Raw genomic sequence first — 25,745 nt, 5'->3', positions numbered from 1 at the left:
GTGAATTGTTGCAATAGAAGTAAGTAATAGTGCCGTGTGCTGTTTTAGTGACATATGTCAGGTTCTGATGGAGGGTTGTTTTTTTAATTTCTGAATACTTCAAATTACAGTCTCATCTTTAAATTTGAGAATTTATTTTCTGTGTGAAGTAGATACTTTCTATGCAGGGTTTTTGGTGGAGCCCAGGGGATCTTTTAAATTAAGTTTAATCAGGTCTGTGGTATTTACTGTGCACTTTACCAGTGTTGACTGAAGTAAATTGATTTGTGTGGCTGAGTGCTGCAGGTAGTACAAAGGATTCAGATTTTTCCCTGCTAAATTGCAAGGGCTGCATGCAAAACTCGTGCTTACAACTTATGGATCAGTAAGGTCTGACCAAACCCTGGGAAGATTGTCCTACCTGCTTTCAAATCATGTTTGACTGGTGAAACCTCAGTACTAGTGTTAAGTGGAAAAGCAACTTAACTGTAATTCTGTAGCTTGCTTTTGTTGATGAAAGAAAGTGGTGGTGGTTTCCCTCTTTTTTTTTTTTTTTAATTTTTATTTTTTCTTTTTAAAAGGAAGAGCTGGAAATGGATAAGGTATATGAAATATGGGAGAAGAGACTGGTATATCTTTCTGTTTTTCAAGGATTGCTTTGAAATGGGACATAAATAGGCTTTGTAAGGTGCAGATGAATAGGAAAAAATGAGAAATCATCTTTTGAATTTAAACAGTGAATATTTAGGACATTGCACGTAGGCAATAAATCGTAATAAATTCATGTGCTAGAGATGGTGAATTTATTGTTGTGCCTGTAGGGAAGGAACATGCTTTACTACCTGGAAACCTGTGAGCAATGAAGCAATTGATAAACTAGTGTTTATATGGGTTTATTTTGAGAAATATTGGTCGCTGTGGTCACTAGACTGATTTTAAAAGCAAATTAGTAGACAGAGACACAAAAGTACTAAATGCTGCTGAGCATGTGTCGTGGGAGGAAATGCACCACCACCAGTGTGCTTATTTTCTAATCTGTTAGGATGCCTAACAGAGGTTAGAGCTATTGTGAATAAATTTCTGAAAACCTCATGGGAGTAATAAATAAATAAAAATGTCAGGAGTTACTAGGAAAGAAATAGAGGAAAAACTAGAAAGTCACTTGCTGTATAAATCTGTGATGTGCCATAGCTTTGTTATTGCATGCATCTCTGCTCATCTCATTTCAAAAACTGAATTTGTAACTTGGTGGAAGACACAGACAAGGAAAAAAAAGATTATCAGAAGCATTCATGGAATTGTTTCCATGCAGATGGAGATTGAACAGATATGGTCTCTTCAGAAGGAAAACAAAGGGAAAGGTGACATAATTTAAAATCAGGAATGGGAAGGAAAGAATAATTAAGGAACACTTACTCGTTTTTAATATTTGGCCTTCTAGCTCTTATCTGCAAGCAACTTTAGAAGAAGATAAAGGAAGCACTTTTTCATACAAGCACATAATTAAACAGCCTTCAAAAGGACTAAAATTCATGAGGGATGAGTTTGCTGAGACCTACTATATGTGGTGGACACACGAAATGACTCGGGTGCTTTTCAGGATACTGAATTTCCAGAAGCTTTAAGGAGGTACCAGCTGGCTCTGCAGTTGCTCTGTTTCTTTTCCCTAATAACTGCTGTTGGTAGTGGTAGAGATAAGATCCTGGACTAGATGGACTTTTTGATCTGACATAATGCTGCTCCCCTTAAGACCAAACTGACACAGTTCATTGACAGACGATGTAAATTTTCTAACTAATTTGCTAGACAAATGAAATTGTAAATGTTTTCCAGAATAGATGCAAATGATGATGAGGGACAAGGCTGACCTATTTAATGCCAGGTGGGGCCAGATTATCAGCTAATATAACCTGATTCACAGAAGTGCACTGGTTTACACTGGGTGAGGATCTGGCATCTGAAATAGCAGGAAGACTGTCCATAAGTGTAGTGCCAGATTGGCTCTGGGATGTGTTTTCTGTGCACTGTTGTGTGGCTGCCTGGATGGCCTCTTTAGCTTCATCACAGCAGAGCTCTGGGAGCTCTCCTGTCAGGATGCTTTTCTCTGGCATCTTTAATTTCTGGGTCACCTTCAAAGTAAAGCCAGGGAATTCAGTGTTTAAGCTCATGTTTTTTGAAGTATGAATTCCAGCAACCTGGAATTTTGACCTGTAAAGCAGAATCAGGAGGAGGGGGACTAGGGTCCACTGATGAGTGTGTCTGAGAGGACCTCCCTAGGATGTGCTGGGACCTCATAGGTACTTGAGGCAACCTGGGTTCCAGTGAAATGAAGCTCATCTTAGCTTGATTTCTTCTTGGTGACTAGGCTTTGTAATAGTGGGGATGTCCCTAGGGATGCTTTAGCACACACGTTTTTACAGTCCAGTTTCTGACAACTATGTTTTTCTCGTTGTGGTTAAAGCGGTGCCTGTAGATATGTTGGAGGTGGATACAAGCAGTGTAAAAAGGATTTCTGTTGATGTAGCTGTTGTTAGTAAAGGATACAAACTAAGGATGGCTCTTCAAATGGCAATAAACCTCAGGATATTTTGCCCTGGGACAATTTTCTGCCAGTGGGAAGGGGTTGTTTTGTTTTTAAAAGTTCTTATCAGTAACTTAATTCCTTTGTCCTTCAGTAACTGTCTTTGACTTAAGTGGAAGAAAGTTTGGTTAATCTGGAGTACTTCTGAAGGCAACATCCTTCACTACCCCTCCTACAGTGTAACTGTCCTACTGTAACTCAGACATATGAGGAAGGTTTTGTAGAAGGTGCCTCTAGGAACTTCTTTTGGTTGGGATGTGTGTGCAGTTCATTTCTGCAAAAACACTGAAAGTACATCAGAGACATCTAGAACAGGCTGGAGTAAAAGGAGCATTTTCCATGGGACATCTTGTTTTACTCTTGTGCGTTTTTCTTTCTGTGCTGAAACAAATTAGAGTGCAGTTGAGCATGGTCTGAACAAATCTTCCATTTTGTCTTTTCATTTCACAGAAATTTGAAAGGGGGGTTCTCTGCCCATTTTCATCCATCCGATCCTGATAAGAGCACTGTCTTGTAAAGAGTAAATAAAATGAGGTCTCAGGCTGCTGGAGGTGTGTGTTTGTCTGCTTCTTTATTGTAAATGTTAATTTCTGTATTTCATGAAAGTTCCTCTGATATATAATCAAAATGTACTAAATCAGACCTGTATATGCAGACTGTTTGGAATACCTGCAGTGTAGATACTGACATAAAAGCATTCCTATTTTATTTGATTTAAGCATCATTAAATTGTCACGAATGCATTTTAAATGTGAAGAAAACTGACAAAGTTAGCATCCTAATCGCATGAAGTCAGAAGCAGCAGTGCAGTATGGTTTTTGTTAAATGAGAATAGTGTGGCTTGTAAATACAAAAAGGGCAATACAAATCATAGAAGAATGTAGGGTTGGCAGGGAGTCCATGGAGTTGCTAATTGATGCCCCCACCCCACCATGAGGAATCCAATCTGTTATTGGAAATTTCCAGTAGCAAGGAGTCTTCAACCTCCTCCAACCCCCCCCAAGGACACAGTTGCCTTTAAAGATAGACTGGTTTTCCCCAAAATCTCTTCCAAGTCTTCTTTACTTTGGAAGCAAACGTATTCTAAGAGATGTTTAAACAAAACCTACAATGTTATTCTATGCTTTAATTTAAAGTAAATTTTTATTTAGTCCTGTTTTTCTTTTACTGTTCACAAACACAGGAAAATTTAATTGCTCTTCTGTTTGGCAGCAACTTTTTATGCAGTGAGATGTTATCATATGATGTGTCCAGCAATAATTTTTTTTTTCTCATAGATGAAACAACTTTAGTATTCAGTCATTCCTCCTTAATCATGTGTCTTTAAATCTCTTCTCACTCTCATGTTTTGTTCCTGTCTTCTAGATACTTTGCCAGTTTGACTTTCTTCCTTCAGTTATGCACCAGAGTGTGCACAGTATTTCATTTGACATCTCTTGAGTGCCAGGTAGAGGAGGATAATGACATCTTGTGTTTTTCATACGAAACTCCCCTTCACACAGTACAGAATGTGGCAGGTTTTTTGCAGTAGCATACAGTGCTGGCTCATTCGTTCTGTGACTACTAGTATGTGCAAAATATATATTTTTTTTCTTCTTTACTCTATGCTGTCTAGACAGTTTTACATTTTATTTCAGCACCCCTAAGCATAGGGGATAATAAATACTCACATTTACTGAATATTGAGAGTCTCACTTCAGAACAAGTTCCCCTCCTGTCCTTCACAGTGCTTCCCAAATGGGTTCCATAGACAAATTCTAGCCGTATTGACATACAAGTCAGGAATGCAAGTATGACTTTGCACAGTTCCTTGTGACATTGTGCTGCAGTTTAACAGTGAATCACGGGTAAAGACTCTCATCCTATGAGGAAAAATTGTGTGGTTTTTACAGAATTTGGAGTTTATCTTAATGTTCAAGAACAAATTGCAAAAAAGTAGGAGTGAGCAGTTTAAATTCCTGAGTCCTGGATCCAGCCTTAAGTTTAAGCAACACGGTATGTTGCTAGCTTAACAGTTATGATCAGATACTTCAGATGAGACTTCTCATATCAGTTTTTTAACAGAATATGAATTGTTATGATTACATTGGAGAAGAGCTACTAAGAATGTACGATTTTCTGGATCAAGCCTAATGAATAAAGATTTGTGTGCTTTTTAAGAGGTGACAGTGTTTTCTATCAGAAAACATGGCACATGACACTCCTAAGGCCTTGGGCATTTAGTTTTCTCAGTGTCTTTCTGTTCCTGGGAAAACATTAGACACAGCAGTGAAAATGCTACAATGTAGAGATTTTTTGGAGAGGGTGGTGAGAACCAGGGATGGCAGATGTATTTTGTACCTTTGGTTATGGTGAGACTTGGGGCCTAAAATTCTCAAATACTATATTATTTATGAGAGATATTTTCTTCTTAGGGTAGAAATTTTTTTTTTTTTTTGGCAAAGTGAAGACATTTAACAAATGTGTTTGTTTACATCTCTTAGAATCCTCTGCTTCCAAATTTTCAGAAGTCTGGGAAGATCTCCATTTTGTATAGGCATTCCAGCTGCTGTTCATCATATTCTTGAAAAACCATGTATTTATTTTTCAGTCTGTGCTTGCTGCTCATGAATCTTCTATGTTTAAACCATTTTTGGTATCACTGGGTTGGGAAATGTTAACTCCTATGACTTGAAAATAATGTCGTAAGAAATAATTCTACATCTTCAGATTAGAAACACTTCTGGAGTTTTTTCAACAGCCTAATGGGCATGGCTCTGGCCTTCTTCAGAAGGGTCTCCACACTCTGCCTCAGTCTGTCTTAGCCTTTTAGTTTGGCTTGGTGCAGATCACATTTCTACTAGAACCTGTGTAAAAATGGGCAAGCTTCTTAACAAGAAATTGAAAGGAGTAACTAAAAAGAGGAAAAGCTTTCAGATAGCACGAAGACATTTTAGGAAAGTTTGCTTCCACAAAATGCATGCTACTTATTAAAAGAAATTTTGAAGTAACCCACAGAAGGTGGCATTGCCAAGAGGATGAAGGAACGGAATGATGCCCTTTGAAAGGAGAACTTTTGTCCAGATGAGGGAACAAGTTAAAAAAACCAATGAACTATGGCAAAATAAATGTAAGCCTTAGTAAGACAGTTTCCAAAAGAGTTTGAGCAATATTTGCTAAAGACAGACTACAGAAAAAAGTGTTCTTGAATGCTTCACCAACAGGGAGCAAGATAGGGATCCTATACAATCAAGATGGAAAAGGAGGACTTGAGAAAGATGTAGCTTTCCTGCTATGATCTTAAGAAAGACTTTCTTTAAAAGGACAAGGGTGAGGACCTGCCTCAGATTTAAATTGCCAGGAGAAGAGGTTTTAAAATAAGCTGATAAAATGAACAGTAACAACTCATAGGAATTATGTGAGGATGACTCAAAAGTTCTCAAGGAGCTCCAACCGAAAGAAGCTGAGCTGTTAATTATGGTGCATGACTTCCGACTTTAGTTGGTGTTGGCAGCATAGGAAAGGGAGATGATAATGTAATGCCAATAGGACAAATAGGCTGAAAATATAAATAAAGAATACATTGCATAGACACATGGATAAAATCTGGCAGTAGGGAAGAGTTGACATGGCTTTTTTGTAGAGGGAGATCATGCTTTTGTGAGCCTGTGATCCATTTAAGGGTGATCCATTTAAGACAGTATATTGGGATGTCAAAAAGGTTTTGACGGGATACCTTACCAAAGACTCTTTAAGAGACAAAATGACGGAAGGTGATATCTTTACTCCCTTCAGATGAATGGGTTCTTAAAGGAATGGAACAGAAGATCAGTTTTGCAATGAAGCAAGGCTGCCAGTAGAAAAATATGCTCGTGAAAGGATTGCTCTGTACTTTCTTTTTGTATTGGGCTTTTCAGAGGATTCGTGGCTGATCTGGAAACTTCCTACTGGTGAACAACATGATGGCAATGTTTGCTGGTGTGCAGCCTGGTCAAAACTATAAAGAATTGCAGAAAGTCTTATGGTACCAGGCAAATGGGCAGGTAAAGGACAGCTGAAGTTCAGTGATAGTGAATGCAAAGTAAAATATATGAAGAAAAGCAGCTCTAATTATTCACACAATATTAAGTGTTAAATTAGTTCTTGCTATTCAGCTTTCTAGGTAGCTCAAGAGTTTTCTGAAAATGTCTCTGGATTGCTGACTGAGAAAGGTCAGTCTTTATTTGCCCCGTTCTTACAATCTCTGCAACACTGACTGCTGGCTTCTGGCAGAGAGGAGATACTGAGCTAAACAGAGCTTTGATCTGACCCCTCTAGCTGCTGCCATGGAATCCAGAGTTGGGTGTTGAAGCTTGGAGGTGGATCTGCTTAAGACATTCTTGTCACAGTGAGCTGCTCAGAGAAGCCAAATATATAACCATGTTATAAATGAAAATAGTCAGATTTTATTAGAATACTTCTCTTCTTAGGTAGAGAAAACTTCAGGTCACTAAGGCAGAAATAAATAAAACCAAATAAATAGAGATAAAAAGAACTTCTGATCAACTTTCCACCTGCCCATCCTGTCCTTGAGGTGAATTGTTGTTTCCTGCCTTGGTTTTAAGGAACTCTGCACCTTTGGAGCTGTAGCAAACTCTACAGTCCCTTTAGACTTCAGGAAATGTTTCCATCACCTCTGAGGCCTGGCTGTTTGCTTTTTGTAGGACTCTTTCTTCTCTGAGCTCTTCTGTTGGCACACCTGTGGCCCCACAAGTACTTTCTTCCTGGGTAGTCTCAGTCTCTTCTCCAGAGAATGAATAATCACTCACTCATCTCATGTCTTAAAGGCACATAACTTGAAAACATAAACCAAAATAGTAAGGCAGATACCACCTTATCTGTTATTTATTTGTTTGGGTTTTTTTGTCTGCTTAAGATCTTGTCCAGGCCAAAGGAGTGCTTGGTCTTCATTGAAAAAAATTTGCAGTGATGTAGAACCTCTGGACAAAACTTCTACATTTAGAAGTACTGAGTTGCTACAGCTTGCCTTGTTTTCCTTGAGTTTTTCTGCTGTTGTGTTTGTAGATCGTTTAAAAACACATTAAGATTTGGTACAGGTCCTAACACTTACTAGCCCTGCAATGTGCTCAAGCCTTCAGCTGTGCCTCATTAGTTACCTCTTTGAACTCAGAGTATTTTTTCTAATGCGAAGTTTGGAGTTGAGATAATATTTAATATTTGGTGTTCTTGGCACTAGGCAGCCTGCTTCACTGGGATTGATACAGATGCAGCGAGCCTGAGCATATTGAGGTTATTTTTAAATAAATGGCTCTTTGTTTGCTTGTCATCTTTTATTCTTGCCTAATTCTGAGTTCCTCCCACATGCATCAAGCTGGGAGTGGGGTTTTTTCAATTGTTGGGGGTTGGAATCATGTGTTAACTTCTCGGTCCTTTGTTTTGGGCCAAGAGAGAGTGGATTTTTTGAATCTCAAGCTTTCTTTTATTTTTTTCTTCAGCAGAAAGCCTTTCTGTATTATTCCAGTTGTTTTCAGATCATTGATTTAGCCGTTTAGATTTTGCCATGTAGTTTGCTGTGTTAATTCCTACACAGTCCCCTTTCATATTTGTCATCTACATTTTTTCCTCCCCCTCTCATTCCTTTTCTGACATCTGTATGAACTTTCTTTGTGTTACCAGTTAGTTGCCAGCTTCTGCTGTTGTATTTTGGTAAGTACCCTCTGCTTTGCTCCCATCAGCCTTGGATTACAAAAGCAAGAGGTTCTTTTCCCTTCACATCCTTGAAGCATAGTGCAGTCAACAAGGCCAGGGTTTCACTCAGAGGCTCTCAGTCTACAATAACTGTTGTTAAAACAAACAAATGAACAAAAAGTTGTTTCTTCTCTCCTCCTTGTCTGGATGGTTCTGCTTGGTGAAGTCTTGCGCTTGATTTTCTGAGAATGATCTGAGCCAATTAGCTACAAAAGTTGGCAGGAATCGATTCACATAGGTTTTTCTAAGAAGCACCTCAATGTATTATGGGAGCGAGTGCAAGTTTTGCAATGCTGCTATGTGACAGCAGAGCAAACACCACCGATCAGTTAAACATTTGGGGAGGTGCTCCAGAACATTGTGATTTGTGGGTTATGAACTTTCTTGTGATTTCTGGTTTAAATTTATACAGGGACAGCTTGTATTTGTTCTTGTGCCACACTGTCATCCATTAGCTACCATTAGTTCTTCTTTCTTACCTTATCTATCAAGAAATCAGTATCTATCAATATTTTAAAAAAAGGAAAGGTTGCTTTTTTAAGTGATTAGCTAATTTATTTTTGTTATTGAGCAGATTTCCAGAGCGCTAAAATGAGTCACATACAGAGTCTGTCAGTATGGGTATAGATGCCTAATTGGTATCTGTAATGAGGTGGAATGGGGTGTGTGTGTTTGTTTATTTATTTGCTGTATCGTGCCTCAAGGAACTCTTCCTCCTATGATGATGTATCTGGGGTTCCTGAACAAGTGGATGTTGCATCCATGTCCTTATGGAGGATAAGATTTCCTTACCCACTGGAACAATCTGTGACTCTCAATCTTAAGCAGAAGTAGGGAGGTATTCAGTTGCATCCCTGCAGATATTGTGGTGTCTGGTGCCTCCTTTGTATAGGACCTAGTGATTGTGTGGGTGGGAAGTGAGATCACATAACTGATCCACGAGGTGACTGATCTGTGCACTCACCCCACCCCTCCAAGCCAAAAGATAGACTTACTCAGTTGTCTCATTGGGTATTAACCACACTAGATCTGATACAAACAGGTGGGGGAGGGTCAGGACCACCCCTAACGGTAACAGCTAGCTGTTCAAAGAGTTTATCTGAAGTGAAATCATACCTTTTGCTTATGAGTCTAGGTGCAGTAGTTCACTTTGAAATTCAAGAGAAGTTCAACTCAGTTTAGCTCTTCAGGGAGCAGGGCTTAATACCAGTGTGAGGGCAACAGGGTATTGTTGTATTTAAAAGTAACTTGTTGTTTTTTGGGTAAGTATTAGGTGCTATAATTATTTCGAGCTCTACTTTGTGCTACACAGTATCCAGAAAGGGACACCCACCAGACTGCTGGGCTTCTGTTGCATTTACTGGGAATGTGTGCTCAACAATTCACTTTAGATAGACTGCAGGACTGGCTCTGGTTTGTACTTCAGTGATGCAGGATCTCTGCTTCCATTTCATAAAAATGAGACTGCTTGAGCCAGGATTACTGTAAGAATCCTGAGCCGCAATGCTTTACGCTAGATAAGAACTAGCACATGTCCATTGCATGTCTCTGTCTTAGTGCCCTTGAGCATACTTTGCACATCAGTTGGAGCTTCTACAAATACTGTGCTTTTCCTCTAGTATATGGCACACTTAACTTGCCTGTACGGTCATTACCCGCTTTTCCTTCCCCATATCCAAGCCTCAGGCACCTTTATGAAGTTCTTTGGCTGGCTAGCCTCTCCCAACAGACTGGCTTGGCCGGATGGGCTTCCTGCGGAGGTCAGCCATTCCCCTGTGTTTAGGTGTTCTCACCCCAGTGGCTCCCATCAATTGTTTCTGGTCTTGGAAATGTATGAGGTGCTCTTGACAGGAAATGTCTGATTCCAGTGCTGCTGACAAGTCAGTGATGCTGTGGTTTGCATGGTTGAACCAGAAATACCAAGCTGTACTGACGTGGTGCTGGGATTTCCCAAGCAGGTTTCCTACCTCTTGTAGGCAGTCTCCAGGTAAAGAGGAAGATGTGCCAAGCACAGAGAACCATGAAGAAGTTTAAGTAGATAAGGATGATGTTTGCTTGTTTCTGAAAGGTTACCCAATAGTAAATGTCATCATGGCTTGTCAAAACCATTGTTCTGATGCTGAATGGAGACCTGCTACTGCAGTATGAAAAACACTCAGTGTTCAGACTTGTACTGAAATAAATTTTGTCGCAAGCTGTTTTCTTCCTATATCTCTGTTAGAAGAGTATCTTACTGTGTCTTTTAATCCCCAGGTGGAAAAGAACCCTAAATATTGGTCTGTCTCAGAAGTTGTCATTATCAGCTTTCCTTTTGCACTGATTAATTGTGGGACGATGAATGTAAGGCAATGGCCACTTGTTTAATACCAATTAATCAGAAGATAATAGCAAACATAAACATTCATTAGTTTTATAGCTTCTCTGTTTGTATTCATTATTTTTCCTGGCAGCACTGTAGTAAGCAGGTAGTATCAAAATGTAGGGTGTATGTGTATGAAATCTCAGAGCATTTGTTTAAATGTTCTTTGCCCTATTCTAAACAAGGAGTAGGATGAACTTTGACCACTGCATTTCATTTATTGCTTTCTTGGTGACTAAAGGCATTGCTAATAGCCAAGAGCAAAGGGCTTTATATCCACTAATGGATATTTACCCTTCTTGACCATGTTACCATGTATAATCTTAAGTTTTTTAGTAGAGATTTTGTATGTGAAGGTCTCAGTCTTTGTGCAGATAGCTTAAAAAGAGTGAAGTGGATTTACACTGCAGGTAAGAATTGTTGGTAACACAGTTGTAATATATGTCAAGCTTCACAGAGATGTGTCCTCTTCCCGTGCTTCTCAGGCAAGATGGGTCAAGTCGACTGCCTCCAATTCCATCACATGAATCTGTTTTCCCAGGGTAATAAGAAGCTGATTTCCAGTGTAGTGATATTTTGTTCTCTTGAACATGTGACGGCGTGTTTCAAGCTATTGTTGGTATAGATGTTAGCCTAATAACATAGAGTGTGACGGTTCTGTGGCTGTATGCAGCTCAGTGTATGGTTAACCAGCTAATGTGTAGGTAGGCAGCTTCATTACAGGCAGCTTGCCTGCTGTCAGCAGGCAGGTAGAGCTCGGGGTGGTTTAGGAAACGGGCACCAAGAGCCTACTGAACTGCCTGCTGCTGCGTTTATACTGCTTCTGCTGCCTAGGCCAGAGCTAAGCTCTAGTCTCATGCTTATGGTACACTTTGGTCACATCTGTGTAGGCATGCCAGTTGTTTAAGGAGATGGGAGAGAAGGTTATGGCTAGACTTACTTTATTGTTCATAAACTAGCAAGACACAATAATTTATTGTAAGATTTAGTATAAGACTTTTTAGCTGTATAAGACTAGTATAAGACTAGCAAAGGCGAAGACCATACTATCCCTGTTTTCTTTAAATAGTATTGGTGATCTGTAACCAGGTCCATTTTAATTTATTTAATCTTGTGCCTGAGACCAAAGTAAGGGATAAAATTTATTCTTTCCTGCAACCTGTGGGGTTGCAAGAATTGCAGTTGTTCCACTTCCCTGTCTCTGGCTCCTGTTTTGCACAGTGTGCCTCCATACCCACCTTGCTCATTAGTCTGCTGGAGCCTGAACAGACTTTCTTTGCTGTGACATAGATGATGTGCAAGAGCATTTGGAGTGAATTGTCAGTCTCCGGTCTTCAGAGTGCTTCATCCTAATGGCTTAGGTGTTGAGAGGGCTCTACTCTGATTCCTGTGCTTGGCCAATTTTTGTTTTACTTGACTTGAAACCGAAACTGCAAATACTTTGGTAAGTGGATTTTGTTCCAGTGTAACTGTAGAGATAATTCCGCTTTTAGTGAAATACCATTTTGCCACTTGTGAGGTACATTTTTCCATTCACTGGAAAATACAACCTTTCATTGCAGCAGGGTATTAGATTAATTTCATCTGGGGGAAATAAGAGTTTGAGAGCCTGATAAATGGGATTCTGGCAGTTTATGTACTGATGAACAAGTAGTTCTTTTGGGTTTAGCTGAATCTGGGCTCTTCAGAACTAGGGAGAATTTTAATGTATGTTTACTTGACTCAGATTTGTCTTGAAAACCATCAGTCTTGCTCAGCTTTGCTAAAGTTCTAATCATACTTTATGTAATTGAATATAGTATTTAGCTGCTTTGTAGTGTACTTGACAGTACATTTCAGGTGCTTTACAGGAATCATTAGCACTACCCTTTTTTTAGGAGCTTCCATTTGCTGCTTTGTATTTGACTTCTGAACTTCTGACCAGTGCTCCATACACTTATCCCTCCTTTGGTCAGAGGAGTTTCTCTCCTGATGTTGTGAAAGAAGATAGTCAGAAATGAGTCTGTCAGAAGAGCTGGTTTAGGGTATAGGGTTGGTTTTTTTTTTTTTTACTGGATAGACACCGGATCCCAAAAGGATGCATACTTTTTGTGGCTTCTTGGAATTGCAGGTAAGAATTGGGCTGTTCCCCTTGGAAACTGTGATACTAGCCCTGAGTGCTAACCTGGACTTTAGAAATATGATCTCTGTCATGAACGACATCTTCATCTTAAAATACATAACTGCTAGAGCAAGGAGAACTTCACAGAAGTTGGACCTATTCTAAGGAAGATATTGCTTTATCAAATGAGATTTTCCAGAAGACTTGGATTTCACCAAAGTCTTAACATGTAAAGGAAAGAGATCGTCTTTAGTTACATAAGGAATACAAGTATCACAACAGAGTTTATATCAGTGTCTTAGTGTAGTTTTTCTTACAAATATTTCCTTATTCTTTTGGTCCTTCCCTCCTCTGTTTAAGTCACTCAAGTCTTTTGTTTGCGTTTTTTTTGTATTGCTATGATAGGGATAGGACAGGACCCAAGAACATTTCTTGCAGTGTGGCCCTGAGTCAGATTGTGTTAAATGGATTTGGCCAGCTGATCTTGACAATATATTTATACATGCATTATATATACACACACACATATCATTTTTTTAAAGAGTTATTCTTTCTTTCTTCATGGGCCTGGGAACTTGCCATTTTAACATAGGAATTCTAAAGTATTTTCTGTATTCTGACTTCGATCTAGTGCTATCACTTTATTTTTCTTTTTAAAGTAATATTTCTCTTAATCTTAGTTTTGCAACTCTAACGAGAGCACGTTATCTTGCAAGATTTGAGAATTAAGTCATGGCAAGTTGTGCAAGTTTTCCTCCTGGTCAGTGTAACAGAAATGTACCATAGATTTACAGTTGCTCAAGACTAGACTTTTATATGAGTAAGAGTAGTTAAAAATAGAGCTTGTGTTATGGCAACTTCCTAAAGGAAATAAACAAGCCCTAATCTCACCCAAACAAAATATAGTACCAATAGTGTCATTCTTGTTTGGCTTTTGTGATGTCTGTTTCCTAAAATTAATGGAAGTCAGTTTATGTGTGGTCTTAGCAATGCCTTCTTTGCTTCAATAAAATGTATTTGATGGAATCCACACTGCAGATATTTATGTGAAATTGGACAGAGGGAGATTCTTAGAACACAAATTTTGAAACTTTTAGAAAACATACTTTAATATTAGTTTTTTGAGGGGGAAAAAAATTCCCTTTTTTTTATACCATGTTAGTCTCCTCTTTTAATCTTGTTTCCTGAAGAGCCTAAGCTTGTATAAGCAGATGTTGTCTGTTCATCCCCGTGTGTATCTATCCTTTTTTCAGCTTTTTAATAATTTCTAAGCCTGTAGGCCAGTTACAGTAAAGTATGGCTGAAAAGTAGATGTCTCAAAGACGTTACTTTTCAACAAGTTGGAGAGACACCCTTACTGCCCTCCCAGTTGAGAGCATGTCCACAAGGCTTTTCTTTTATTGAGTATCTTCATTACAGTTTTGATGATCTAAGTAGTTAGGCAAGGTGAAAAATTGTGGTTTGAGGTAGAATCTCTTATTAGGTCAATTAGTGTAGAGAAACTTGAGGGTACATAAGCTTTTTGCATACAGAGCTTGTCTTGCTATCTGTCTTTTCTGTCATAAAAGCATCTGTAGGAATGGGAAAGCAGGGAGAGACACTGGAAGCCAGGCTGCTTTTTTTGTTCTACTCTTAACAGAAGTACATTTCTCTTGGGGGGCGGGGGGGGGGGAGAAAAATTCTGAAAGAAAGATAAAAACTGAATTGGGTGAAGAGACAGAAGGGTGTTTGCAGGAGAGGTGGAGATGAGTCAGTTTTCTTGTTTTGTTCTCTTGATCCCACAAGCCTCTTGCAGTAGAAATATGCTGCCTGTTATAATAGAAGCCTTAACTATTTCTGCTGCCACTTTGTAATTGCCTCTTGTTTTACTTTGGTATGAATCTGGGCAAGTGAAACACACGTTTTAAGAGAAATTGTGGACTACATTCCTTGTTCTGTAAGCATTTGTGCATATGCTTCATTTTATTCATGCAGGAAAAAATTATTGTGAACAGAATTCTCTGCACAATAAAGTTCTTACTTATATGGGGGTTTCTATGGCTTTACATATTCACTCCCACTTTCCTTCTCTTCTGCTGTACCTTGCCTTTTTCTTTCTCTCTAGTCCTACGTGAATCAAAATAGGTCTGAATGGTAATTTATATTGGAACTTTACTTTTGCTTTTCTTTCAGTTTACAGCTGTTTTCTTCCAAACTTCTAATACAGTATCTATACAGTATGTTCTTCTGTGATGTAAATATATTGCATGAATTTTTATTGCAACTTGCACAGAGGGTGAAAATACATATCCAATGTAATTTTTTCTTTTTTTTTTCATAAGGTCATCAGTCATCATGTGGAGATTAACCAAACAGATTTTATCCTCCAAGGCACTAAATGAACTTCTTGCTTTTTCTTGATTAGTGGTGTTTTTACCTGAGGAAATAAAGGTCTCATTTAAAGAAAAAAAAGGGGGAGGAAGGAAGGAAGAAAGAAAAGAGAAAAAAATTAAACCACATCCTGCCAACTATATTCAAATTTCAGACATAACAGCTCAAATGGGGAAATCCCTCTAGATCTCTTATTTTCTACTTAAAATTGGGTCATCTTATCAAAGCAAATTGTGTGCAGAGGCATGGCCTAGAAGTATTTGGCTGTCAGAAATGTGTGGCATTGACAATAAATTTTTCATTTCTCTCTGCAGATATTGCTGTCGTAGAGATGAGTGATGCCTTCCGTCAGCCTTCCCTGTTCTACCATCTGGGAGTCAGGGAGAGCTTCAGCATGGCTAACAACATTATCCTCTACTGTGATACAAACGCGGAGTCTCTGCAGTCACTCAAGGTAGCTCTGAATGGAAAAATGGGGGGTGAGGGCAAGTCACAGTTGGTCCAACTCTTGAAATAGGTTCTCTGTTTCCATAGGAAATACAGATGCCACCTGTGGTTCACAAAAGAATAGCAAAAATATTCTGAGGCCTGGAAAACATGTCTGCAGTGAAATGCTGAAAAACTCAGTTTAGTTTTCTCAGGAGAAAGATTTAGATGACTATCACAGTCAGTTAAATACCTAGGTGTTAAATGGCTCTTTACGGAAACAGAAGTCTGACACATTTGACATGAGAAATTAAATACATGGTTTTGTCATTCAAGGGAGTTACTGGTGTTTGGGGTAAATTGTTACAGTAATGACAATCGGGTGAGAATGGTAGTGTGTAGGGGGCAATGAAATAATCCTTAAGTTTTTTAGCTCCTGTGTAAAGTAGCAGTTTTCTGCCAAATCTGATGGGGCCCCAGATGGCCTCTGGTATGTCTTGCTGAGTTACAGCTGTTTACATCAGGTACCTGCAGGATTGCTGTGCTGGAGATTACCAGCAATGTAGCAGAGTTAGTAAAAATAAAACTTGTGCCTGGTCCTCAGGGCTGCAGTTCATGATACGGTAGGTTGGTTTAAGGCAGGATGGTGGTTTAAGATAATTTATGGGGCTGTGAATTGTGTCAGCCAAGGAGTTGCTACTTGCTTCCTCCTGCAACTCTACTAAAGGTTTAGTAACTTCCATGGGGGTGGAGGAGGGCAGACAACTTGGATGGCAGTCTTTTCAATTACTTCCCCTCCCTCAGATTCATTGGCTCTGATGAGGAGGTGTTTTATGCTATTGCACTTCCATTCTAGGCATTGATGAAAAGCATTTTAAGTAAGCAGCTTGGTGAGTCAGACTGCAATTTGGGCACTGCTGCCTCTCATGAAGCGTTTGCTTCCACTGCTTCTGGCTAGTGCAGGATATTTGGTTTTGATTCTGTCCCATTATTTGCAGCTTGGCCCTCTATTGGGAGGGACATACCTTGAGTAAATCAGTTTCTTCCTGAGGGATAAGAATCCTCCAGATTTTCTTGGCCAACTGGACTGGTTGCAATCCCATTATTTCCTTTCTTTTTGCAACACAAAATGTATACAGATAAAAGCCCTAAAAATAAAACTGCTAATGACAAAAGACCTATCTGTGGCTTGAATTCAATTTTGCAAGTACAATGATCTACAGTATAAGCAGAGCAGAATTTCATTGTACAGGATAAGAAGCCAAATACCCAACTCCCACTGAAAATCACTTGGAGTGAAACACCAGGCTTCTTTGGGCACTTGGGAGAACTTTTTACTAGTTTAGGAGCTGGACTTTGCAAATGGGTCACGTGCAGGGTTCCCACTGACATCAGTAGAAGCCCAAATCTGCATGGGGAGACTTGGATGTCCCATTTGCCACTGGTACAGTGCCCACTGAAAAACTCCCTTGAGTTTCCTTTAGCTTTGAGCTGAGGCCATGTTTCCGCTTGTGATAGTTTGCAGAAAAGTCTTCAGAGCGCAAGACCCCTTCCATATTATTTAGTGACTGCCTGAAAAAAGTAGTTGTGGGCATGCCTGGGCATCTTCTGAGGCAATGTTTGTTTCTGTATTTGTTACAACCACCACAGAGAGTAGAAGCAATGCGGGAGTGTGTGGGCCATTTTAATCTTGTATAGAAGGTGGTGGATTCAAAAACTGAAAATGGTCATGGAAACGCAGGAAATACAAAACTGCAGCACATGATTTAACTGGGGTACAAAGCCACGTTTGCTGGTGGAATATTCCTCTGAATGAACATTCAGATCGGGGTGGACGCGGCTTGAGCAACCTGATCTAGTGAAAGGTGTCCCTGCTTATGCCAGGGAGTTCAACTAGATGATCTTTAAAGGTCCCTTCCACCCCAAACTGTTCTATGATTATATATATATGTACATGTATAGGTTTGTATACTTATGTATATAAACGTATTTATGTCCCACACTTCAAAACCTAGCAACAGTCACAGGTGAAACATGCCCCCTCAAGAGGGTGAAGAGCAGTTTTATGGAAGCCTGACTTGCGCAACCTGTAAAGTTTGAGGTGCCTTGGTTTGACACTGTTTGTTTTTAATGCTGTGGTGTAGGTGAAGCTGCTTAGCGGTTCCAGTGTGGCAGAGTGGTAGCATCACTGTCTGATAAATCTGGCAGGGTAATCAGTTGCTGGGGTCAGAACTTGCTGACAAATTTTCCTAAAAGCAAGGTCACTGTCCACAACTGGTTTGCACTTGGGCTATACCACCCAGATTAGAGTGCAAACACCAGCTCTTCTCATCTGTGTGTGCTCTGGCTTCTTGTTCTCTGAAACTTTACATCTAAAATGTGAAGATACATTCTTTGCATCAGGCTTACTAGAGCAGTGTGAATTTCAACCAGTTTCAGAATATTTTAAAACCTCATAGAAATACTGCTTTTACTATTCTTCACATTTTCTTCTGCTGGCAGCAAAATGTTACTTACAATATTTAACTTCTCAAATTTGAATGCATGTGTATTAATAGTCAACTTTTGAACAGCATCCCTCTAGGAAAATTTATATAGGGAGGGGTATGTACATGTATGCCTGTATATATATGTATATACAGATGCACACACTACATATGCTCCTGAGTGTATATATAGGATGTATGTATCTACTTGGTTCCATAGTTGTTTTGTCTCTCCTGAGACAATACCTGATTTATATTGATTTGACAAGCATAGAAAATATCTACCAACTAGCCTTTTCCTGTCATGCGTCTGTAAACATTAATATTAGCAAGTCATGCTGATCAGGTATCTTTCCTAGTAGTTGTTCAGTGCTATCAACATTATTTTTTTTCTTTTTTTTTATTCCAGGAAATTATTTGCCAGAAGAATAATGTAAGTATGACTTCTGGGTGCCAGTTGAATTCCAGGCATTCCAAACTTCTCTTCCATTTAATGTTGTTTATCTTATGTTTTCCACTTGAATCATTTAACACTCTCCTACTGTATTTTACAGAGTTAGATGCAGAATTCTGGAAATCCTAGCAGCAAATCTGTGTATATCACTTTGTTGCTAGGTACCAGGCTCACTTCTTACCTTGCCTCCATCTATCATTGGTATTTTCCTTGCTGCCTTTACTTGTCTGTTGTATTTTTTCGCACACTATTTACATCTGTCATCTTGTGGGGGTTTTTTTCGGTTGCCTTTTTCTGTACAGTGTTCTTCAGTGTTTTTGAAAAATACTCTTTTGAAAAGGAGAGTTATTTGGAAACTGATGCCCATTTTAGAAACCCTTAGCTACAGCTATGAAAATATGTATATTTATAAAGAAAGAGTGTGTGTGTGTATTTATTTCTGGAAGTTGAGTCCTGGATCCTGTTAGTCCTAGTGCAGTGCAGATCCCAGTAGTCTGTCTATGACTGTCAGTCATTAAACTGTAGGTTTCTGCACCTGGCATCCCTCTGGTTTCTGAGGTTGGCCTTGCAAATCCCTCTTCTCTTTTTCACTCCCAAGTTCAAGGGAGGCAGACCTCTGACTGTGAGAACACTGCTTTCTCAATGTGGTTTGTGCTGGAGCAGCAGGGCCAGTCATGTCAGAATATATATCTGACATGTTGAGTTGTTCTTGGCCTCGCTTTGGGACTTACTGGTAGCCATATATGCTAAGATATAATTTTATAGTGGTTAGTCAGTGGTGTGCAGATACCCTGAGGTGCTATGTATGTGCTGTACAATTCAATATATTTGAATAAAGTTTTCTAAGGGTCATATGAATTATTTAATTTTAGAAATTGGTCAGGTTTTATTTCCCACAGTGTTAAAACTGCCATAAAACCTGCAGTATTCCTGGTTTTACTTTTTTATTTAACAGTGAAATTCATGGATTAAGTACTGACTTCTGCCAGTATGAAACATGATTCTTTGAAAAGGATGCAGTTACCTACTATAGCTGATAGAGTTTCTAAAGATGGCTTCAAAACCAGTGTAAGCTTTGGCCCTAATACTGCATTTTAAGTTACTTTTTTTCTTTTAATTAAAAAAAAAAAAGCAGAGGGTTCCATTTAGAGTTTCTGTACAGCTCTTAACCAAAAAGTGTTTTTCAGAGACTCACAGAATGCTGTGAATTATGTGCTAGACTAAAAATCTCTTGCCTTTCTCTAATGAAAGTGGGTAAGTGATCAGTTAGGCCTTTACACAAAATGAAAGAGAACAGTAAGGCCTTTTGTGTAAATGAATGTATTGCATTCTGTATTTTTGTTCTGGTCACCCAGGATCTAGGGAAAATGATGTGTGACTAATGTAATGTCCGTGGGAGGGTATGGGGAAGAGCTCTGTTAGCAGGAAACCAGCAGGAGATGACTGGTACAGTACAATAAAGGGGAGTTGTTGTCTTGCCCTGTTTTTAAATGGCAGTCCCTGAAGCTCAAGAAGAGGTGTGATAACTTGGCCTTCACCTGTTTGAGAAAGGATTGTTCTGTTTTCCATTTAAATTTGGATAGGTGGCTGTGAAACTGTCTTTTATCACTTTTAGAAATGTTTCAATGTATGCCACAAAAAGAACGTGTTCCTTGAGAGTCTTAGATTTTTTCAAGCACACCCACATAACATCTTTTCTGGGAGGAAGTATTTTCCCAGGGATTAGAACAGGGAAGTCAGTGAAACTGGCTTAGCAACTCCGCAGCTGATTTATTTTTTTTTCTCCTTTTTCCTCGTTTTTTGGCATGATGTTAGCCAAATTACCTGGAAGTAGACTTTTCACAATGTTGGTGCATGCCTAACTATTGAATATAATTCCTGCTTCATGAAAATCATTTCTTCATAAATTGTAAGACTCTTGGATAAATGGGTATGACGAAGGTGCTGTTCTTGAGAGTCCGTGACTGATGCCCACCCTTACCAAAATAGTAATATGAATGATTATGTGAGGTTGCAAATATGCAAAAATGAAATTCACATATGAATAAACCAGGAGTTTAGCCCTGCTGTTCTAGAACATGTTTTTTAATAGCATGCAAACATCAGCTGTAACAGGACAATGGTATCCCTGGCACCAGGGGATTAAAAAGGCTGCAAAACAAGTGCATGCGTGTGTGTATCTATATATATCTGTCTAACTGAAATGCCTTGTGCTTGCTTTTCCTGAACCTTGTATCCCTAAAACTAGTGGGGAGAAAAAAAACGCAAAACATTACCAATTGTTTTGTTCTTTGTTTTGATTGGATTTTTGTGCTTCCTAATAATAGTCAATACAATGTTGCATAGCTAGGATAAGCTGCCTGGAGCCTGTCAGGGCAGAGCAGTGCAAGATAACATAGGCTCATTTCCTGTTATATGTGGTTTTATAGCTATTTAGTTGGACCTCTTCTAAATGCTGCAGTAATACCAAAACCATACATTTTTACACGGAGTGACACTTCGACAGGAGGCAGTTACTTTGATATTTGAAAGCTTAAGTTTAGTTTTTGCTTTTATCTGATTTTTGAGGTCAACCAAGCAGCAGAGGCATTCTAGAAATTACTAGTAAAGAGTTTCAGTCACAAGGAGATGTTGGTATAAAGGTTACAGTTCGTGGCTGTACTTTGCTTGGTTTAGCTCACCAGTTTTTATTACATCCTAATTCTCCCTGGTTTGAGTTTTACCAGCTTTGGAGAAAAACTGCAGGTCAGGTTCCAAATGGCCATTTATTCAATTTTTTTAAAAATTTCGCTTCTTGCTGAATCTGAGGAAGTTTAATGTGCATGCATTATACATGTGGTTTACAAGCAATTGCAGTAACACCTCGACACAGTGCTCACCTTTCAGTTCGGGCTGCTTGCTTGCACCAGGTTGGGGTGATCGGTAGCCTTGGGAGCTGCCGGGGGTGTGAGACCACGGTACAGCTGCTGGCCTGATCGGAAGAGGGATTGCAAGGCCATGGGAACCGTTCTGCTGGGCAGCTGACTCGCAGGCTTCAGTGATTAAGCAACAGGGTTAATGTTGTATGGCTGGGGACTCTTAACAGTGTTTTCCTTTTCTGACACTTGGAGAGATCAGAGATTGTAATTTTTACTGGTTTTCCACAGCCCTTCCTAACTGCCTCCTGTTTAAGGTGTAGCTTGGGAGGCAGTTTGGTGTAGTGCTCCTTCAGCAGATGCGGGAAAATGAGTGACCCTGGATGAGGCATGCCAGAGGTGTTGGCAAGCTTGGAGCCTCCATATAGGTACTGCTAGAAGACTGTAGATCCTACAGGATATGTTTAGCTATTTGTCTCTTTCCCTGTGGAAATAGGGGGAAATATTTTTGATACTCCTCACGCAGCTGACAAATAATTCAGGGGCAGTTTGATTTTTGGTATCCAAGTATGTAAAAATGCTATGTAGTAACCTTCAGTAAATATTTCATTATGATGACAACTGTGGTATTTATTTATGATACTTCACTATCTCTTGCTCGTTCTTTCATTTTTTTAATTCTTTGACTAATATATTTGGCACATAGTTTCCTTGGAAAAAGTTAGAACTTTTTTTCCTATGTGAATATGATGAAAGGACCATATAGAGTGTGTGCTGACTTTTATTTTTTTTTTTTTAACAACCATTTAGGAGGTGTTATGGCTGCAATAGAATGTTATTGCTGGGCAGATAAAGAAAGAATATATTTCCAAAGAAAATGAAGTATTTAAAAGAGTAGACCCAGTCTCTGTGCTTCAGTTCATTTGAGGTGCGAGGCTTACTTATGTTCCTTCTCAAATCAGTAGCAAGGCTGTCATTCATGTGAGTGGGACTTGAAGTAAACCCAAACTGAGTGTGTATTCATTAAAACATCAGCACATATTGATTTACGGTGTGTTTGGGGGATGGAGGGAATAGATTTCATAACTTGGTTTAGGATTTTGCCATCTGCTACGTGTAACACCATGTGCAGTCAGAGAATTACCTCTAAGAAAAATCTCATCAGAAGAATTGAAATAAGAGCAGATATTTCTCAAAAGAACTAGTAGGAGAAATGCAAAAAAGCTGATCTTAATTAAAGGAGAGTCAGCAGGAAGAACAGTTCCTACTTGTGAGTGATACTGCTATTTTTATTACCTCAGCTGATTTTATTTATTAAAAAAAAAGTTACATTGGATGCTGACATGAAGCTTAGGCAAGTAGATGGGATTCTGCTAGATTCTCCCACCCAGAGCAAAACATCATGGTTTTGTTTTGGGAGATTTTTGTTTTCTTTGACACTTCTTGTCTTTGAAGGTAGCTTTCTTCTGTTTGTGGATATTTGACTGTTAAATGATTCCAACAGAGCAGTGTTAGTGAAGAGCCTCAGGGAATCAAGAGGACTGCACACCATTGGCTCCCTGGGATTTTGCAGATTTTCTCCTTCCTTTTGAAGTAAAATTCAAGATCTGAGAATTAATTGGGCAGAACTCAAATGCTCATTTGTATAGCACCATGTCTTAATCTGTACAACTTTCAGAGAAAAATCTTCTGTACTATGTCAGATGTATTTGCGGGGGAGAGAATAGTGTTCACCTTATTGCATGATGTTCTTTCTAAGAAGACATGGTCTCCAAATTGAAGTCCCAAAAAGATGTCCCTTTTACAAGTAACAGTTCTGCATTAGAGGAGGATATTGAAAGAAGAGCTGTTTTATATTCTTACTGTGATCATTAAAATATAACTATATGCTGTGCATTTTTATTATGTCTTTAATGCATCTTTATTATCTACTTAAATACAAGTAGGTGCTATATTAATTTCTTTTAAGAAGCTGAGAAAGGATATCAAACAAGAAAGAAGTCCTTAATGTTCCAGTGACCAGTAGGTCTAGCTAGGAGCAGCATAATCTTAAATTCTGTAACTGTAGAGCCGTCAAGACAATCTTATGGCTGTATTTAAACTGAAATTACACACACTCTGGAACTGCTTAATTTTGCACAGTAAGTGAGGAAGGGACATTAGAAAAATATAAACCAATTAAAACATTTGCAAAAATGAATTACAGGTTTTGTCACTTTGTGGTAAGCATTTAAGCATGTGTAGCTGGCTCCAGCCAGTACTTCTGCCTTCTGATTAGTCTGATGGATTTGACGTAATGGGCTATGGCACAGATAGTCTTTCAGAAGGTGGCCTTATGTTGCCAGGTACTGAGTGTGCTGGCCCAAAGCCTTTGAAGTTATGTATGTTCTTATCTCTTAGATATAACTAGTTCAGCTGACCTGAGAGCTCAGGCCAAGTTTACCTTATCTAATGCCCTGAGTTCTTGTGCATCAGGCTGAACCATAGTAACTATCTGCATGCACACTCATGGCCTGTCCCAGCCCCTGATGTTTTCAGTAATGCCTTTCAGCTTACAACTCAGGTCACCTGCAGTCACTTTGTAACTTTCACTAGTGTAGTTAGCTTTTGAACCTTAAATAATGAGGGATTTATAAAGAAAGAGGGTTGGAAAATGAAACTTCCAGCACCTGTTGTTGATTGGTGGTGGGGGTCTATTCCTACCCACTTTTGAAGACCCTTTATGCTACTTACGTTTTTTTAGAGGGTGTTGACGTAACTGAGAATATTGCAATTGGATTTAAGGTGTTACTTCTTCAAGAGTTGCCCATTTTTCTTGAGTGGCTTGATTCTGTTACTTTCATTGTACATGGTATGGCAAGTCAGAGGAATGGATCAAAGGAAAATAGCAATTTTGTCTTGGGTGCTCAACAAACTTCGAATATAGAGTGAAGTTAATTAGGGTTAGGAAAGAACATCAGAGTTTGTGAAATCAGAGTTGGGATGGAGTTTTACAGGGCAGATTTTAATAGGATAAGTGGAATATATTTAAACTTCCAAGTGGAATAATGTGCACTAAGTCAAAATGTAAAGCAATGTGTGAGCAGATAGGAAGTGTGTGTCAGAAAGACCACCTGATCCTTTCTGACTTAAGTTAGTGTAGCTTATATTTTGACAAAGAAAGGTGAGAAAGGAAGTAAAAGTGGCTGAGGCAGAGGTTGCATAGCCTGGGAATGAGGAAAGCAGCAAGTCATGCGCTCTGTTTTGGGGAAGAAGGTTTAGAGCTGTCTGACCCTGGAGCAGCTCCTCAGCTGCAGCCCCCACAGCCTGGTCCTCTTGGGCTCCCATCCCAATCATTTCCCAAATGCAGCTGGGGTTGGACTCTTTGTAGTTAGAATTTGTGATGGTGACAAAATGTGTTTCTCGATAGTGGGAAACCATAGACTTCATTACACAAGAGCAGTCTTGTCATCACTGTTATCGTTCTTCCACCACCACCTTTAATAAATAATATATATCTTTTGATTTTTTTTTTCTTTTTGTCATCAGAGCTACGTATATCTGCCTTTGTCAGGTTCAGCTGTTAAATATCTAATGTATTCTTTAGCTAGTAAAGTGAAACTGAGGTCAATATTTCTTGTATTTCTTAACTTTGCTGCATGTGGGGTTTTTTTGGTGAGGTTTTTTTTGGTTGTGGGTTTTGGTTTTTTTGTTGTTGTTTTTTGTTGGTTTTGGGGGGGGGTTTTGTTAAAGCCTATATCTTAAGGAAATGAAACTTAGGAACTTGTACTTTTTTTTTCATCCTCCACCCTCTTTCCATATCTGCCTGTTTGTCTGTCTGATGAATTTCAGCCAAATTTGAGAGGTTTCAGAGATACAGAGCTCCCCACAAAATGTAACTGTCTAGGTTAAGTTAACAACCAAATTAACTCCCTGCCTGAGGGAAAGGCTACTGTATTCCCATGGTACTTGCCACCAAGGATCAAGGTGAGATTCTACCTTGAGACAATTCCCTGAGAACCCTGGGGGCCCTCTGAACAACTGCAAGTTGATCTTACTTTCTTCTGTTTTCTTCCCACACAGTGGTTTCTCCTGTCTTTTACTGTTAAGTTCTTCCTAGTCCACTGCTTTCAAAGGCTACTGGGTCTGCATGTCTTCCATAGCAGGCTCTGAAATATAACCAGCTTTCCCCCCGCCCTGCCCAGGTACCAGGAAAAATGCATGTAAGCTAATTTTTGCTGGCTTTCTTGTTCCACCAAAATAGATACCTACTTCCTCCAGAAGGTGCACTTGGGATAAGTTTATAAGAGCTCTTGCTTGGTAATGGACTCAGGCACTTGGCCTCTGCAGGAAGAGTAGTTTTCTTGCTTGTAGGATTATTTGTGAAGACTCCAGTACTGTCTCTGTAGGTGGCCTGACCATTATGCC

General features: G+C 39.2%; 1 protein-coding gene across 1 annotated transcript in view; it reads left to right on the top strand.

The window, feature by feature from the left end:
* Positions 1-25,745, top strand: part of MAP3K5 (mitogen-activated protein kinase kinase kinase 5) — a 109,422-nt gene that overhangs the window by 17,509 nt on the left and 66,168 nt on the right. The window contains exons 2-3 of the mRNA XM_052784456.1: positions 15,432-15,571; positions 18,439-18,462. Of these exons, the coding sequence (XP_052640416.1) occupies positions 15,432-15,571; positions 18,439-18,462 (164 nt within the window). The remainder of the gene's footprint in view (positions 1-15,431; positions 15,572-18,438; positions 18,463-25,745) is intronic.

Source organism: Harpia harpyja, chromosome 4 (genome assembly GCF_026419915.1).
Source record: "Harpia harpyja isolate bHarHar1 chromosome 4, bHarHar1 primary haplotype, whole genome shotgun sequence".
Classification (NCBI taxonomy): domain Eukaryota; kingdom Metazoa; phylum Chordata; class Aves; order Accipitriformes; family Accipitridae; genus Harpia; species Harpia harpyja.
The sequence above is the reverse complement of the archived record's forward strand: the minus strand, read 5'-3'. Positions and strand labels throughout refer to the sequence as shown.